This window comes from Gavialis gangeticus, unplaced genomic scaffold (genome assembly GCF_001723915.1).
Source record: "Gavialis gangeticus isolate Ggan-Ray unplaced genomic scaffold, GavGan_comp1, whole genome shotgun sequence".
Taxonomy (NCBI): domain Eukaryota; kingdom Metazoa; phylum Chordata; order Crocodylia; family Gavialidae; genus Gavialis; species Gavialis gangeticus.
Window position 1 is genome coordinate 40108765 of NW_017729029.1, and position 16266 is coordinate 40125030.

Genomic DNA, 16266 nt, shown 5'->3' on the forward strand with positions numbered 1-16266 from the left:
CCTATGAATCAATTTATAAAAGGGATAGCAGGACTAGATGATGTGATAGCAGGACTAGACTCAATCACCTAGAATATCCCTTTTAGTCCTGTGTTCTCAGTGCTGTGGCAAAGAAGTTTGGCACCTGGAGCAGTTTGTGTGGCAGTCCGCCCTTGCCCCACGCACAGATCTGGGGGGCACACGCCCACCCCCCCATGCTTGCCCAGGTGTGCATGCAGCAGCAGAAGCCGCTCCCCCATCCCTGCATCCCCTCTCCCTCCCCAAATGAGTCGCTCACAGCTTCGTCCCATGCCCCACCCTGGTTGGGCACCATTTGTTGGTGCCCCTTTGCTTTGGTGCCTGGCTTGGTCGCCCCCCACGCCTTGCTATGGCACTGTCTGTTCTTTCACTACAAATGCAAAGGTACACGCAAACACATCTTTAACTAATAATCTTCAGTTATTTTCCTGATAACATATTCCACAAGTTTACTTGGCTCTCTCTCTCTTTTCTGTTAAGTGACTATACTATAGTCACAACAAGAAGGTTTGACAGCCATGGAAACCAAAGCTCTGTATTTACCCAGAGGGCATGAACAGTACAGTCAGCTTCTGTGAGATCAACCTGTACACTGCTGCATCACTGTGCCTCAAAGCGAACCTAAAGGTAGCTGAATCTCTTTGGTGAGAGCAAGGGGTTTAATTTGATTCAGTTTTGGTGAAATAATTAAGAATTTTTTTATGCCTCAGAACTGGTGTTTCAGGCTTCCTGAAAATTCAGGCAAATAGTGCAGTGTGGGTTATAGTTGGGTCACTTGTTGAAGGTTCCCTTGTGACTATAATATCCAGAGATTTTTTTTGTAAATAATGAAAGCAGAAATGAGGGAGGCATCTATTCCAATCCTGGCTAGCCATTTACATTGCTAGGAAGGCATACCCCATTTTAGGAAATCCTATTTTGTTAACAATGGTAGCATTAATATTACAATGCCATATACCTTTTCTTGCAGGATCTTGGTTTCTGTGTAGTAATCAATAGGTTTCTTTGCATAAGGGAGGTCTTCTGTTCCATTTTTGATGTCTGTGCCCTCAAAGACAACACTAGCACTGCTAGTTAACACCAGTTTCTGACAACAGATGGGGAAGAAAATGGTCATTTGTTAAAAGATACAACAAAGATTCACTGATCACAGTGGCTGAGTAAAAAACCAATATAACCCCCTCCCCCTTTGCAAACAAACCAAAGTTAGTTTTTATTTAGCCAATTCCATTGAAAATGCAGTTCCTGGATATCCTGAAAATTATCCAACTATACAGATGGTGAAGACCATATACACATAACTGAGCTCCATGAGATTCCTCTTTGTGGCACAGAACTGAGGAAGACAGTCCTTGTTTCAAGGAGCTATAATCTTATTAAGGAAGGTGGAAAATTCTGGGATAAATCAGCAAATTTCAATTGCTGCCAATCAAGAAGAAAATGTGTTTGAGGAAAACTTGAGTACCCAATTATCCTGTTTGCCCAGCACACTACAGCACTTCCAGCATTTACCACCAACATGTTTGAGAAGTACTTGAACATAACCCAACCCCCAACGAACAAATCATCTCTATTTTTTGGAGTCATGTGGCCCAATGGTTATAAAATGAGAAGTTAGACATGCACATGGAAGATCAGAAGTACATTATATTAATTCTTTACATTTTTAAACAGGATTCACATTTTAATAGACAGAACATTTTCTAACAGGTTCTGGAATCAGATTAACTCTTTGCTCAGTGAAGTCCAATCTGGAGCCGGAGGTCAACAATGCAGAACCAGTTTTCTCCTAACAGCTTATAATAGGAGGAGTGCAATTGTGGGCTGGACTCTATATTTCACATGTAGAATATGATCTTGTGTATCGTTTTATTAACTCTACCCTGGCACTTGAATACTCTATTCTATGAACAATCTCCAACTTTTCCCTTTTCCTTCTCCCTTTCGCACCCCCCAAAAACAGCCTTTCATGCAAACAGCAGTTGAGCATTTCATTAGCAGGGATCTGGGCTTTCTGTTCACCATGGAAAAATGCAGATTTTCTCATTTAAAGGAGAAAAATATAGATTTTCTCCTTTAAAGTAGAAAAATGCAAGAAATGGCAGGTTTCCTCTTGCAGGCTGGCAGAGTTCCAACCTGCAAGGGTCTGGGGGAAGCATGAGGAGGGGGATCAGGCAGGGCATGCCATGTTCACGTGCATGCACACACATGCACATGGCATGTCAGGCAGCATGGAGAGCAGCTTCTGCAGGTAAGTTGTGGGGGTTGGAACTGAGGCCCCCATAGTGAGGGACAGAGTTGGGCCGGGCTGGGGCTGGAGGAGCTGCCCAGCTGGGACAGTGCATGGGGCTTAGAGTCCGGGGCCTGAGTAGGACTGTGTGGCCACAGGAACTGGGAGGAAAGTGGGATAGAGCCATGGATGGCTTATCCAGGGGGTGGCTGGGGGTTGGTTCCCTACCACTGTGCGCACTCCTGGGGGCAGATGGGGGACATAGGCCCCTCAGATTTGTGTGCAGGGCAGGAGTGGATGCAGGCTGCCCTCTGGGGGCTCAGGGCTCCCTGCCCTGCTGCCCTCCCACTGGGGCCTCCGTGGCCCAGTAGGTGGGGTCTGTTGCAGCAGGGCAGAGCAGGGCAGTGAGGCAGGGAGTCCCTTTGCTTCTATGAAGAAGCATCCCCTGCCCACCTGGCAGCAGTGGGAGTGGCAGCATGGAGTTGTGTCCCCATCACTTCTGCCAGACAGGCAGGAGGTGCTTTACCAGCAACCTGGGGCTCCTGGCAGCAGCACCGAGTCTCCCCACCCCACTCTGCCCTGCTGTGATGGGTCCCACCTGCCGAGCCACAGAGGCCCTGGGGGGAAGGCAGTAGGGTGGGAAGCCCTGAGCCCACAGTGGGCAGCCTGCCTCAGCCCCTGGCCACATGCTCTGCTTCAGTTTTGCCATCTGTGGGAGAGGGGAAGCCGAGGCTCAGGTGTTTCTTGGGGGGCAAAGGGCTGTGGACCCGAGTCCCTAGTCCTATAGTACTGGCAGCTGGGGGCCCCCTCTGCCAGGGTTGGGGGAGGTAGGGCTGTGGGTGGGGAGTGAGGGGCAATGGCAGGGCCAGGGGGCTGTGAGTGGGGAGTGAGGGGCACCAGCAGGGTTGGAGGCTATGGTTGGGAGTGAGGGGCAATGGCATGGGCAGGGCACTGGCATATCAGGGCTGCTCAGTGCCACAAAGCAGTGGGGAAAGAAGGGAGATAGCCACAACTGGACCCACATTCTGATGAGCAAAGGGGGCAGGGGGAACTCTGATTCCCCATGATAAAAAATCCCAAATCAAAATTTATAGGTATTTAGAATATATTTTATTTTTATATATACACACACACACACATATATATACACACACACACACACACACACATATATTAGGGGTGCACCAATAAAGATTTTGGGGGCTGATATTCATAGCTGACTTTTAAGGAGGCATATCAGCCAATACTGATTTGATTTCCAATACAGCTGTGGGCAGCTGGTAAGTCTGTTGTGTTGGAAGGGCCAGGGGGGAGGGATGGAAGCTGTGTGGAGGAGGCAGATCAAACCCCCTGCAGTGACGGAGGGAGTGGAACAGGGGCTGGGGGAGTCGCTGCCCAGCCAGGGCAGGGCAGGGTGCAGGATGGCGCTGCAGTTCATCCAGGGTGTTGGGGGGGGAAGTGGTTCCTGCTGCTGCGTGTACCATGGGGGGGGCAGGGCAAGCTGCAGCTGGGGGCTAGGGCCAGGGTTGTGCTGAGCTGTTCCCAATGGGGGCAAGGCTGAGCTGTGCTTGGGGTGGGCAGTGGCTCTGGGAGGAGTTAGGGGAATCTATGGTGAAATTTGGGGTGTCTGCAGCCCCCCCCATAGCCCCTCTCCCAGCACTGCTGTTGCTCACCCTGAGTGTAGCCTGGTCCAGCTTCCCATCAGGAACAACCTGGCACAGCCCTAGCACCAGCCCATAGCTGCAGCTTGCCCCACCGTGCCCCACGCAGATCTCGTGGCATTCTGGAAAAGTCCCTGAGGACTAGAAGAGGGCCAGTGTTGTGCCCATCCACAAGAAGGGCAGGAGGACCTTGGCAACTATAGGCCAGTCAGCTTAACTTCCAGCCTAGGGAAAATCCTAGAAAAGTTCATCAAGGAGTCTATCTGAGATAAGCTTGCAGAACGTAAGATTCTGAATGACAGCCAGCATGGCTTTGTCACAGGCAGGTCTTGCCTTACCAACCTCATCTTCTGTGACCGGGTAACTCACCATATGAACATGAGACAGCAGGTTGACATTGTATACCTAGACTTCCAAAAGGCCTTTGACCTAGTATCGCACGATGTCCTTGTGAGAAAATTAGAGGACTGTGGGCTTAACTCCAAAACAGTCAGGTGGGTGAGAAACTGGCTGCAGAAAAGGACCCAGAGAGTCACAGTGAATGGGTCTGTATCATCCTGGCAAGAAGTGGGCAGCAGTGTCCCACAGGGGTTGGTGCTTGGTTCAGTACTTTTCAACATCTTTATGAAAGATTTGGATGTGGGGGTGAAGAGTTCACTGGCCAAGTTCACAGATGTCACCAAGTTATGGGGAAGCATGGCCATGCTTGAAGACAGGTGGACCTACACAGGCTAGCAAGTTGGGCGGATCGGAATCTGATGAAGTTCATTGTCGAGAAATGTAAAGTGTTCCACCTGGGAACGAGCAACCCTCAACACACCTACAGGCTTGGCAGCACCAAACTGACTAGCACCACAAATTAAAAGGAACCTGGGGGTAATAATAGACCACAGTATGAATATGAGCTGGCAGTGCGATACTGTAGCCAGTAGGGCAAATAATACTCTGGCATGTATCAATCGATGCATCTCCAGTAAAGCCAAGAAGGTGATGCTTGTGCTCTACTCAGTCCTGGTGAGACCGCAACTGGAGTACTGTGTCCAGTTCTGGGCACCACACATCCAGGGCATGGACAAACTTGAGAGAGTCCAAGGAAGGGTCACCCATATGATCAGAGCCTTACATGGCAAGCCATATGAGGAAAGGCTGAGGGATCTGGGACCCTTCAGCCTGAAAAAAAGAAAGCTGAGAGGGGACCTGGTAGCAGCTTACCGCTACACTAGGGGAGTACATCAAGGGCTCAGTAAGCAACTGTTCAACAGGGCACCTGAGGGGAAAAGTAGAAGTAATGGCCACAAACTCCTGGAAGACCGATTCAGGCTCAATATTAAGAAAAACACACACACACACACACAGAGAGAGAGAGAGAGAGAGACCTCTCTTATCCAGCATCCCTGGGGTAAGGGAATTGCAACTCCTCTGAAATGGGTGATGGGTGGCAGTGGCAGCTGTTGTATATGAGCTTTCTCCCTCTGCATCTGGCCAGCCGATTGGCTGGAAACTCTGGTTAATAGAGTATTCTGGTGATAACAGAGATTTCATGTTTCATTTTAATCACAGAAAAACATGGATTTTAGTCTCAGAATTTGTCATTTTTATCAGAGAATTTGTGACTTTCTAACAGAGAAAATCATTAGGTAGAAATAAAAATATAAAGCTCATGTGATATCAAAAAGTCTAAAGCAAAAACAGTGCATGTGTTTTGTAGCTGCTCCTGAAGGCATTAAGTTACTATTTCTTCAATACTGCTGCTGTAGTGTGGCATTATATCAGGGGCTTAGCATCTTACATGCCGCCATATGCTTTTTAACCCCTTACCTCTACACCAGATTCTTTGCATGCTTCAATGACTGTTCTGGTTCCTATACAATTCACTTTGTAAAACAGCTTCCTGTTGTCACTGGAAGGTGCTGGTGAGGCACAGTGAAAAACCAGTGTCACATCTTCTAGGGCTGGGAGCAGGGCCTAAGAATACACGAGACAAGACAGCAATGAAACACCAGCAGTGCTCTCTACTTGGAAAAGGTATAGGTAATATGAACACATACAAAACTAAACAGCTCCATTTCAGGCTCCATTTCTTTCATGCAGTAACAGAATCAAAAGAAAGGATGAGTCACTGAATCTCTAAAGCAGTGTCCTTTCTGCTGTGCAAGCTATTTTCCTTCCATAAAGGAACTCAGTTGCCTTTTAAGGCTTGGAGCTCACTTAGATCCAGCTATACCTTATTCATTTAAGGAAAGCCTGAGGCCAAAAATATCCCTGAATTAGAAAACTCTTCATGGAACCCTACTAGGATTTTAACTCCCTAAATATCATGCTACTATCCATCTTTATGCTGCCTGCTCCAGGAAGCATAACTGGCCTGAGACATATCATGTCACTAGGAGTTCTCCCCTGGTCACACACAGCAATGTTCCAAGTCACACAGCAATGAATATCTGTACACTAAGGTAGGTACATGCCCTATTTTATAGAGATACTCAGGCTGAACAATCATTAGGAGCATTTAAAAAGCTGCGGAAGAAAGTCCTCTGGAGGATCATCAGGAGTCACTGGAGAAAGAACAAAGACTTGCAATGGAAAGGGAAGACATAGTTAAGCATCCATTCACAGCTTGTACTGTAATTCTTCCAGAATATACTGCTTAAGATGAACTTTTCCACTAGCCAAAGAACAGGTTTGTTGCATCATACCAAAATTAAGATTGTTGCTTTGAGGAACGAGCCTCTAAAAGATGTCCATATCTGCTTGTGTATATTATTAACTCAACTATACCTCTTTATTGCAGAGATCTCCCAGGAAAAATTGCACTTTATCATTCTCAAACCCCTTTCGGATATCGAACACATTGACTAAGTAGCCTTTCTCCAACAATTTCTCTACCATGTGTTGGCCAAGGAACCCTGAACCACCGATCACAGTGCATTTCTTACTGGCCTGCAGAGGGAAAAAAGGAGAAAAGCATAAATACCCAGCCAAACACTTCTAAACTCTGCAAGATCATAGAAATAATGGTTTTAAACTCTCTTTCAGAGTTCAGATTCCCCAATACTGCAATTAGACAAGCCAGTAATAATTAGGATGATAGGAGGAATCTGACTCCAGATATCAAGCAACTCACTGAGATCTATGTCAATAAATAAGCAGCAGCACACATGCAGGGTTTTCTTCCTATGCAGGAAAATCTCTGATCAATGAGTTTGTGTCATGAAAGAGAGAGGTATATCTTTGATTCCTTTATCTATGGGGTGAACTTTGATGAGAGTAATTTAAGTTCCTAGTCACTGTACTCAGCAAAACAATCTGTTTAGGAGCCAAAGACAAGAAAAAAGTGTTGAAACATTCCAAAAAGAAAAAGAGCCAAATTCTGTATAATTCATGTATTAAAATCAATATCTATATTAAACTCAATACATGGATTGTAAAAAAATGTGTTCACATTTTGCTCAGATGCAAACAAATATACTGGTTTCTCAGTGTTAGATAAACTGTTCAGCTTCCTCTAAACACGGGCTGGTAAACTGATGAAGTTCCAAATTCCTTCTTGATTCTTAACCCAAAAAAACAGTCCAGGATAGCTAGGGCTCTTGGATTTACTTGCTCTCCATTTAGTCCGTCTCTCCAACCAATTTCTCAAATAAGCAAGCATTAAATCATATAAAAATCTCTGAAGAATGCCTTGCATTCAAAAGCCTGTCCCAACTATGCAGTTGGTCCAATAAGAGATATCAGCCCAAGAAATCCTTGTCTCATACAAAAATCCCTATCATTCAGATGGCAGAATTCATATCTACTTCCAAAGGTTGACTGAACAGCAGAAGATTCATGCAAACCAAAGCATAGCTGATAGACCATAACTATAACTCTTAGCCTCAACTGTCTTGAGAACAAGATCTGCTCTACCTTTGGCAACAATTGTCCTGAGAGGCATCCTGAATATATTTCTATACCCTTCAAAGAATTTAATTTGCTCAACTTCATTTCCATGGGGTTTTGTGCAGCATGGTGGAGATGCAGGGGAACCAGCTGTCACACGAAGCTGTAAGACGCACTTGTAGGTCCATATGAAGGCAGAGGGGAAGCCAAGAGGAGCCATAGCTTGTGTTTATAAAAGGTAGTCAATAGCTTTTTTATTTTTAAATCAGTGCTCGACGTCAACAGTTATCAGACTCTCTGGTCTGGGTTGCTTGCCTAAATGGAATGAGTCTAACGGTTTCTGTATTCAGAACCAATACAGAATAAGCTAATGATGAACCTGAAGATAAGCTTTATACAAAGAACAGTCTGTCCTGGTTGTAAATTGATTTGTTCCTTATTGTTACTGCACAAAAAACCCACCTCCGCAATTATTCTATTAATTTGAAAAAGAAATATTATCCCAGTGAAAGTACACAAGAAAGGCAATTGTTCAATGGGTTCTAAGTGCTGTGCTTTTAGAAAAGGAACATGCTGCTAAGTTTCAGTTTGTTCAGGATGGAAATGAGAAGTCTACTGACTTGTTCATTTATGTCAAAGCACATTATTTTGAGGGGTCTCTAAGCTGACTGCTTAAAATTAGTCCTATTTTCCAATTAACCCAATAAGCAAGCATACCAGAATCAAGAAAAGTCCAGATTTCTCTGTGTGCTCATCTTCCCTTTGGCCTAGTGAGATCCAGCATTGCAACTATCAGTGTGAAACGCATTAATATTTTTCTGTCAGCCAATCCCACTTTCTCAGCTCACATATCCTTAAATAAAAAATAATCTCAAAGGAAGTAGTGACAGAACAGTCAAGAGTTTAGAAGTGCTGGAATTTCCCCTAAGGACAAATACACAAAGTAGCACAATGAGAGACGTTCACCCATGATGTAAACAATTTATTGGAGTTCAAATGATTCCGTGAACTAAGCTGAATTTTGACCTTCCCCCACTTTAAACTCAGGTTCACTTTAAAATTAGACTGACAAGCTTTACAATAGCTTTAGTAAGTTTCAGCGACATGCCTAGCAAAAAAGAAAGTTAGGACCCCATCTACAGGGCAATATGGAACAGTATCAATTTCATCAAGGAACAACTACAGTTGTAACAAAATCCCAAGACCTGCTGATTTTGTAGTGCAGATAAAACCTGGCTGTGTATTAAGCAGGGACCTGAACCTTGTTAAAAGAGCATGAGGAGCAACCACAGCAGAAACAGATCCTCTGACAATTCAAGGTCACTTTCATAGCAGCAATATTCTTGGAGCAATTCAAGCCTCATGAAAGAAAGTCCCTGTCTTCAATATGTGTATTACCCTAATTTTTTAGACCACATTGTAGTGGTGCTCCTCTCAGAACTACGTGAATATATACAACCTTACAAAAAATACTTCTTTGCACTTACTGGTCTGAGTCGTGCAGCCATTCCCGTGAGGATTCAGTGCAAATCAAATTCCTTGAAAAAATAAAAAGAATCAAGTTGTTCATGACTTTTAACGTATCACTCCTAAACTCACTAGATGAGTACAACAGAAATCAGTAGGGGTGCACAGACAGAGATTTTTGGGGCTGATATCAATGGCCGATTTTTAACAAGCCATATCAGCAATCCAATTGCCAATATGCGGCTTGGCAGCATGGCGAGCAGCACCTGGCTGGTAAGTCTGTTGTGGGGGAACAGGCGAGGGGGGAGGGAAGAAGCATGGAGGGGGGGCAGATTGAGGCTCCCACAGTGAGGGAGGGAGGGAGTGGGGCTTGTGCTGGGGTGGGGCAGAGGCAGGAACTGCATAGCCAGGGTGAGACAGGGTGCGGAGCAGAGCTGTGGTTCATCCAGGGGAAGTTCCTGTCGCTACACACACCCTGGGAGGGCATGGGGGGGTGTGCTTCCCACATCTGTGCTGCTACGTCCTGGGGCCGGGGGTGGTACTGGGCTCTTCCTGGCAGGGGGATTGGGCTGGGGCTGAGCTCAAGGTAGCGGTGGTGCTGCTACATAGGCCACACCAAATTTTGGGGTGGCTGCAGCCCCTCCCCAATAGCCCCACCTCCCAGCACTACTGCTGCCCACCCCAAGCACAGCCTCAGCCCAGCCCCTTACTGGGAAGAGCCCACTAGCAGCCCCAGCCCACAGCAGCAGTCTACCCACACCTGGCATGCAGATCTGAGGGGCACACCCCTCATTACACGTAATGTAATGTTTGCTGTGTAAGCATGTCCAGAACACTTCCTGCTCCAATAAGGATCAATAGACAGGAATCTGTAGGCATAATAGCAATGGAGGGAAGTAGCAGATAAGGGTAGCTGTAACAGTTTTAATTAGGGAGATTTTTCCCATGGGTAAGGGTAGTATTGCCAACCCTAAACATTCAAAACAGGGAGTGCAGCCTGTAAATCATGAGGGTTTAAAAAAAACCCAAACCATCATAAATGTTGCTTTACTTTTATTTGACTGTAGTTTTTGGAATAGGATGTCTGTCCCTCCACCTTTTCAAGGTTTTCTCCCCAATCTTAGGTTTAAAAACTTTCTGGAAAAAAAAGATTTGTATACAACACCATGGCGCTAGCACAGTGATTCTCAACCAGGGCGATGCAAAATCTTTTCAAGGGCGCCTCAAGGTGTGAGGAGATAAATGTGTGAGGAGACAAGTACAAGCTCAGACGGGTCCCTGCCTGGCAGCTGCCCTGTCCCTCTACAAGGCAGGGAGCACTGTAATACACCGATCACCCTTGGAAATGAGGAGCTGCTGGATGCCCAGGAGTTAGGAGGAGGGGCCCAAGGCAAACGGTGGGGGTACCGCTCAAGCTACTACTGCTAAACTCAGTGGTGCTCAACCTTTTTCCCTGGTGGGCTGGATGGGCAGCGGTCTGACCCACGGCCAGAGCTGGGGCCTGGTCATCCGGCAGCGGTGGAAGGGTGGCCCTCCCCACGGCCCTTGCCATCATGTTTCCTGACCATGGAGAGCCCTGCGGACCAGATGTCATGGCTGGGCGGGCGGATATGGCCTCGGGCTGAGCCCCCTGCCCCGGCTGACAGACACAGCCGAGCTCCCACTTTGCACCTGAAGGAACAAGGGGCGGGATGGGAAGGCCGTAGCAGCGACGTCGGAGGGAGATTGGGGCCCACGGGGCAAATCCCGGGGCCTCGCCCCGGCGCGAGAGGACGCCTGACAACCGGGACGAGCCCGCAGCGCTGCCGCCCCCGCTCCCCCAGGGCCTCGGCCCCAAACTCCGCCCGCACCCCGATCCCTACCTGACGCCCGACCCGCCGCCGCCGGACCCGGCCGAAATGACACCAGCCCCGCTCCTCCCCTGAGGCTCCGCCCACCCGCTCCACATCCTCCAATCGGAAACGGCCCTCGCCGCCAGCCCCGCCCTCCCCCGTGACGCCCCGCCCCTTTTGCGGCACGCCCCCTGGGCCGACAATCGGTCGAGCTCGGACGCGCTCGCTGATTGGTTCTCCCCTCTGCTGGCTTTGGCCAATCGTCTTGGCGGACACCCGAGCGACCTCCTGTCTTCTCATAGCCCCGCCCCCAGCGCATCTTTACCAATCGTTGGCAGATGCCCGCCTCCCGCGCGCGGGCCTGGACCAACGGGAAGCGCGGTTGCCATGGCATCCGGGGAGAGGAGCTGACCAATGGGCTGGCCCGGCATTGGTAGGGGCGCTGTAAGCACTAGAGGCGCCCCAACGGCGTCGCTTGAAGGATGGTGAGTGCGGCCGAGGCGGCGGCGGAACCGGGCGGGGCGGTCGTGGCCCACTCGCTCTGGGTGGCCGCCCTGGAGCATCGCGGGCCGGGCACGTGCTCATCTGCGCGCTGCGTCCTGGGGGCATCTGGCGGTGCTGCTGTCTCGGGGCCTGCCTGTGCAGCACCTCTGTGCGGCCTCCTGCTTTGAGCTTTCTTGCCCGGGGGGGTCGGCGGTTGCACAGACCGGTTGGAGAAGCGGCGCAATCTCCTGCCTTGGAAGCGTTCGGGAGGTGGTGTCTGCCTTGAGCAGGGGGCTGGACTAGACCAGTGCTTCTCAACCTTTTTTGTACCAGGATGCATTTGCAAATGTTGGTGGCCAGTCCTGACCCCATGCCCCTTGCTCCTGACCTGCTGCTGCCCAGCCCCAGCCCCAGCCCCCCAGTGTGTGGGGCATGAAAGACCTCAAGCAGCCCCTTGCAGGCTGGGACTCTGCTAGCCTGCAAGGGAAAACCCACAGTTTCTCATGCTTTTCTCCTTTAACAAAGAATCCCCTTTTAAAGTTTGTTTGCAATCCTTTCATATGTTCTGGCAACCGTTTTGGGTCGTGACCCATGGGTTGAGAAACGCTGGACCAGGTGACTTTGTGAGTTCTTTTCCAGCCCTATTTTCGTATGACTCCTATGATCACTGTTTTAGCTGTGCCAACATGGCCTGCAGGTCATCGTAGGAAGGCAGCAGCTGCTGAAGGAGTTGTGGCATGCGGTGGAAGGCATGAGAGTGTTTCCTTGTCCTTCCTGCAACTTTCTCCCCCCAGCCTTCCACCAGCTCCAGGCTGTAGCAGAAGCCTTTCTTCAGTTGGAGCAGTGTTGCAACAGCTGGAAGAGGGAAGGGGCTCTGCCACTGTAACTGAGCTCTGCTGCATCTGAGAATTTTGTTCAGTCGCTCCCCTGTGCCTTGCTTCACTTGCTGTGCTTGGTGTCCTGTAATCAGAGAGCTGAGGGAATTGTGTTACATTCAAAAACTTTTCTGACTTTATCCCAGCTACGGAGTTGTTCCAATAAAAGATATCATCCTAAGAAATCCTGACCTTTTGAGTGGAACTGTGGAAGTGTAAACAAAGTTCTTTTGCCTGCTGTTGGAATCTGATTCTTCTCCTGTGCTTTCATGTGTGTTCCAAGGCTTCTAGCTTCAAGAAATCTGCATTAGGGGGAGCAGCCCAGAGAAAGAAGACGGGTCCCAAACTCGAACTCACTGAAGACCAAAAGCAGGAGATCCGAGAAGCATTTGATCTGTTTGATACCGATGGCACTGGAAACATAGATGTGAAGGAGCTAAAGGCAAGACTTCTTAGCAGAAAAGTGTAAATGAATTGAGCTTTAAATTGCAAATGGAGAGAGAGGTTTAGGGACATCAGCTGGGGAAGGGTGATTTTCATTCTTTTCTAGTATAAAACCTTTTCATCACCACAGAACCAAAGACTTATGTTGCGACTATCCCTTTCTCCCATTGGAGATCTAGGTTAACAAAAGCTCAAAAAGTAGTAATCGGGTCTCATCAACTTTGTATGTGTTGGTAAAAGGTTAAAAGGTTTTTATCCATTATGAAACCTGCATTTTTCTTATTAATGATCACACCATTATGGAAGTCGTGCTAAGTCCTGTTAAAAATATCAGTTGAATTCATTTTTATGGCCTTGTTATTTTTCAGAATAGATATTAAGTACTTCTTGGTGCTTTAGACTGAAGATAATGACTCCCATTATGTATCACAGTAGCACATTCTTAAGGAGACCTTACAGTCACTGACTTCTACACCTATAGAAATAATGCTCCATTATGTGGAATCCAGCAGTATTGGAAGCAACTTCTACAATGGTGATTCTCAGCCAGGGTACTGTGGCACTGTAGGGTGCATTGAGATCCTTTCAAGGAGGCTATGGGGTGCCACAATGCTAGAACAGTTAGGTGTGCAAACATGATTCACAAGATAAACCCAGAAACTTTGAAAAGGAATACATAGTGTTATAAACATTATGACCTGTTGTGGTCCTGAGTTGTTTGTAACAGAAGAATTGCTGTATTATTTTTCTGTAGTCAAAAATGAGTAAAACCTAAGAGCTGGCATTTTACAAGGGGTGTCTTGAGTCTAGCGACACTAGTGCCACAGGTGCCTCTAGTCTAAAAAAAATTGAGAACCAATGTTCTACAAAGTGAGACAAGGGAAAAACCAGATGCTTGTCTAACAAAAGAAATTTCCAGATGGCCCAGAATCCTTGCTGAACATGTTTTGTCACAGGCCTTATGCCTAATATCCTTAGGGCTTAAGCTTCTCTCCTGATTGAATTGAAGGGACTAGTAGATTGGAGTCCAGTACAGTATGGGGTATAGTAAGATTTTTTTCCCCTTGGGATTATATTTCTTGAGTTTTCTGTGCCTCCCAGTAATTTCTTTTGTGTCCAGGAAATCTGAATTTGGCTGTCCTTTTAGTAGATGTGTGGTTCCTTATTAAGGCAGTGTTCAGATGGTAATTGTGCCAAAGACAATGGGAAAGTGCTCTGTATTTTCTCTTTACATTTGGTTTTCATAGTTATAAGATGGCTGTGCCCATCTGTTCTATTTTTTTGTCAAACCTTACACTTTTCCCTCTTGAATTTCTATCCTACTCCTAATGCAGAATGTAAAAACCCAGCATGCCTTATCTCCCAAAATGACCTCAGGTTGTATTCAGATGCTTAAAAATGATATTTTTTTAATCCTCATAAGCTTGGATACTGCTATATAATATACTTAAAAGAAAAGAATAGTTAATTTCCATGTCTTCTGTATAGAACCACTTCCAGAGATTGGATAACTATCTTTAAACCTAGTTCTAATATTATAAAAACCCAAGTCTGTCTGTCTGTAATGCTTTATTTACACTCTGATTGGCTGACAATCCCCTGAGTGGGGTGGCGGGGGAAAGCCAGCTTGCTGCAGCAGGGGGGCGGAGGAACAACGGGTCTGGCCTGATGCAGCAGCAGCTGGGGAGGGAAGGAGCAGGCCTCCTCCCCACATTGGGCCTGGGCTCACTCCTTCCCCACGTTGGCCGGACCTGGGGGGAGGGTGGGGAATGAGCCCAAGCCAGGGGAAAAGCTGGCCTGCTGCAGCATTGGCCCAACATGGCAGCTGCAATGGGAAGGGAGGAGCGACCCTCCTTTCTCCGTCAGGCCTGGTCCCACTCCTTCTCCACCCCCACTCCCCCACGTCAGCCCCGAGCCTGCTCCTCCTGTTCCCCTGCTGCTTCCAGGTAAGCCTGGGCCCTCTGCTACCCCCTGGCCTCCTGCTGCGGCAGCCCAGCTTCTCCTCACCCCTGGGCCTGGTCCTCCCCTGCATTGGGCCCAGGCCTGGTCCTCCCTTCCCCCCGCTGCTATGGCGGGGAGTGGAGCGGGCCTAGACCCCAAGCAGCAGAAGGCAAGGGGGAGTGGGCCGGATGGGGTGGGTGTCCCGGGGCTCCGTCCCTGCCCACTCCCTCTCACCCACCCCCCAATCATTCTTGACAGACAATTGGCTAGTGCCTTAAATGAAAAGCTAAAGAACTAAGGTGAAGTACCTCATGGCCCAGAGGAGCAATTCCATATGTAGCATGGGTCACTAGTCTGTTGGGTTTCTTTATTATGGGAGAAGAGAGTCCTTAGAATCAATGTCTCTTAGTATTCACACTGGTACCTTGCCACTGGACCAGGATGGTGGAAAGTATTCTCTAGAGCATGTCCGGGGCACTTCTGTGCTATCCAAATGGGTGGCTGTAGGGCGATGGTTTTTCAGTGTCATGTTGTGTTTATCAGTGTGTTCAGAAAAATGCTGCTTCATCACTTGCTCTTCAATCTTGCTGTTTGCACTGAGACATGAAATACCTGATTTAGCTACCAGGTGGCATACAGTTAACACTATTTTCCATGCTTCTATTTACATGCTGGTCTATTCTAACTGTTTGCAGGTGGCCATGAGAGCACTAGGGTTTGAACCCAAGAAAGAAGAGATCAAGAAAATGATATCAGACATTGATAAGGAAGGAACAGGAAAAATCAGCTTCAATGACTTTCTGGCAGTGATGACTCAAAAAATGGTAAGTAAATCACACAGTTGTAGTGGAGTCAATTTTGCAAGTTGCTAGGTGTCTTTCATCCCCTACTGACTTCAGCGGGAAGTTAAAAGGACTTGGAATTTCCTTGCTTAATCTTGGCAACCAAGTATGCAAAAGTTGATTGCAAAACTGGAACCATCCTACCAGAACTTCTGTGGGCTGGATTGACATGTTCAGCTCAGAGGTGGATGGTGGGGTAGGTGCTAGAATCCAGCTTCCACTGCTCCTTTTTTCTGTCCTGCACAGGAAAAGCACCCACCCTGTTTTTCCTTTTGCCTTCTTAAGGAGAGTGATTACTGTCAAAGCCCCACCACCACCCAGTGCCACTGAAACCCCATGTCTGAAGGCCAGTTCAAAAGGCTCTATGGGTGGGATCTGCCAATAGGCTGTAAGTTGTCAACCCCTGTTTTAGTGAGAGAGGAGGAGGAGGAGTGAAAAAGAAAGTAATGCTATTAGGACTACATAAGTGTAAGGAAAAATAATTTTGATTACTGAGAAGTGATAAGTTGTGATAAAGTGTGTGGATGACTGTTACAATTGTTGTAATGGAGTTGAGGACTTTCCAGTTTTTAAGATATTAACAACTGTAGTCTG

The 16266-nt window shown here is 47.6% G+C and overlaps 2 protein-coding genes across 4 annotated transcripts in view; one reads left to right on the top strand and one right to left on the bottom strand.

The window, feature by feature from the left end:
• Nucleotides 1-11158, bottom strand: part of NSDHL (NAD(P) dependent steroid dehydrogenase-like) — a 20723-nt gene extending 9565 nt beyond the window's left edge. The window contains exons 1-5 of one of the 3 annotated variants that reach the window (XM_019521452.1): nt 11118-11158; nt 9276-9326; nt 6688-6849; nt 5728-5874; nt 977-1105 (exon numbers count right to left, since the gene is read on the bottom strand). In XM_019521452.1, coding sequence (XP_019376997.1) covers nt 977-1105; nt 5728-5874; nt 6688-6849; nt 9276-9296 — 459 coding nt within the window. In that variant the 5' untranslated portion in view covers nt 9297-9326; nt 11118-11158. Of the gene's footprint in view, nt 1-976; nt 1106-5727; nt 5875-6687; nt 6850-9275; nt 9327-10306; nt 10397-10420; nt 10591-11117 lie in introns of those variants that run through there. The other 2 variants (XM_019521453.1, XM_019521454.1) reach the window with 2 other exon arrangements.
• Nucleotides 11159-11466: 308 nt separating this feature from the next.
• Nucleotides 11467-16266, top strand: part of CETN2 (centrin 2) — an 11850-nt gene continuing 7050 nt past the window's right edge. The window contains exons 1-3 of the mRNA XM_019521455.1: nt 11467-11572; nt 12729-12887; nt 15526-15654. Of these exons, the coding sequence (XP_019377000.1) occupies nt 11570-11572; nt 12729-12887; nt 15526-15654 (291 nt within the window). The 5' untranslated portion in view covers nt 11467-11569. The remainder of the gene's footprint in view (nt 11573-12728; nt 12888-15525; nt 15655-16266) is intronic.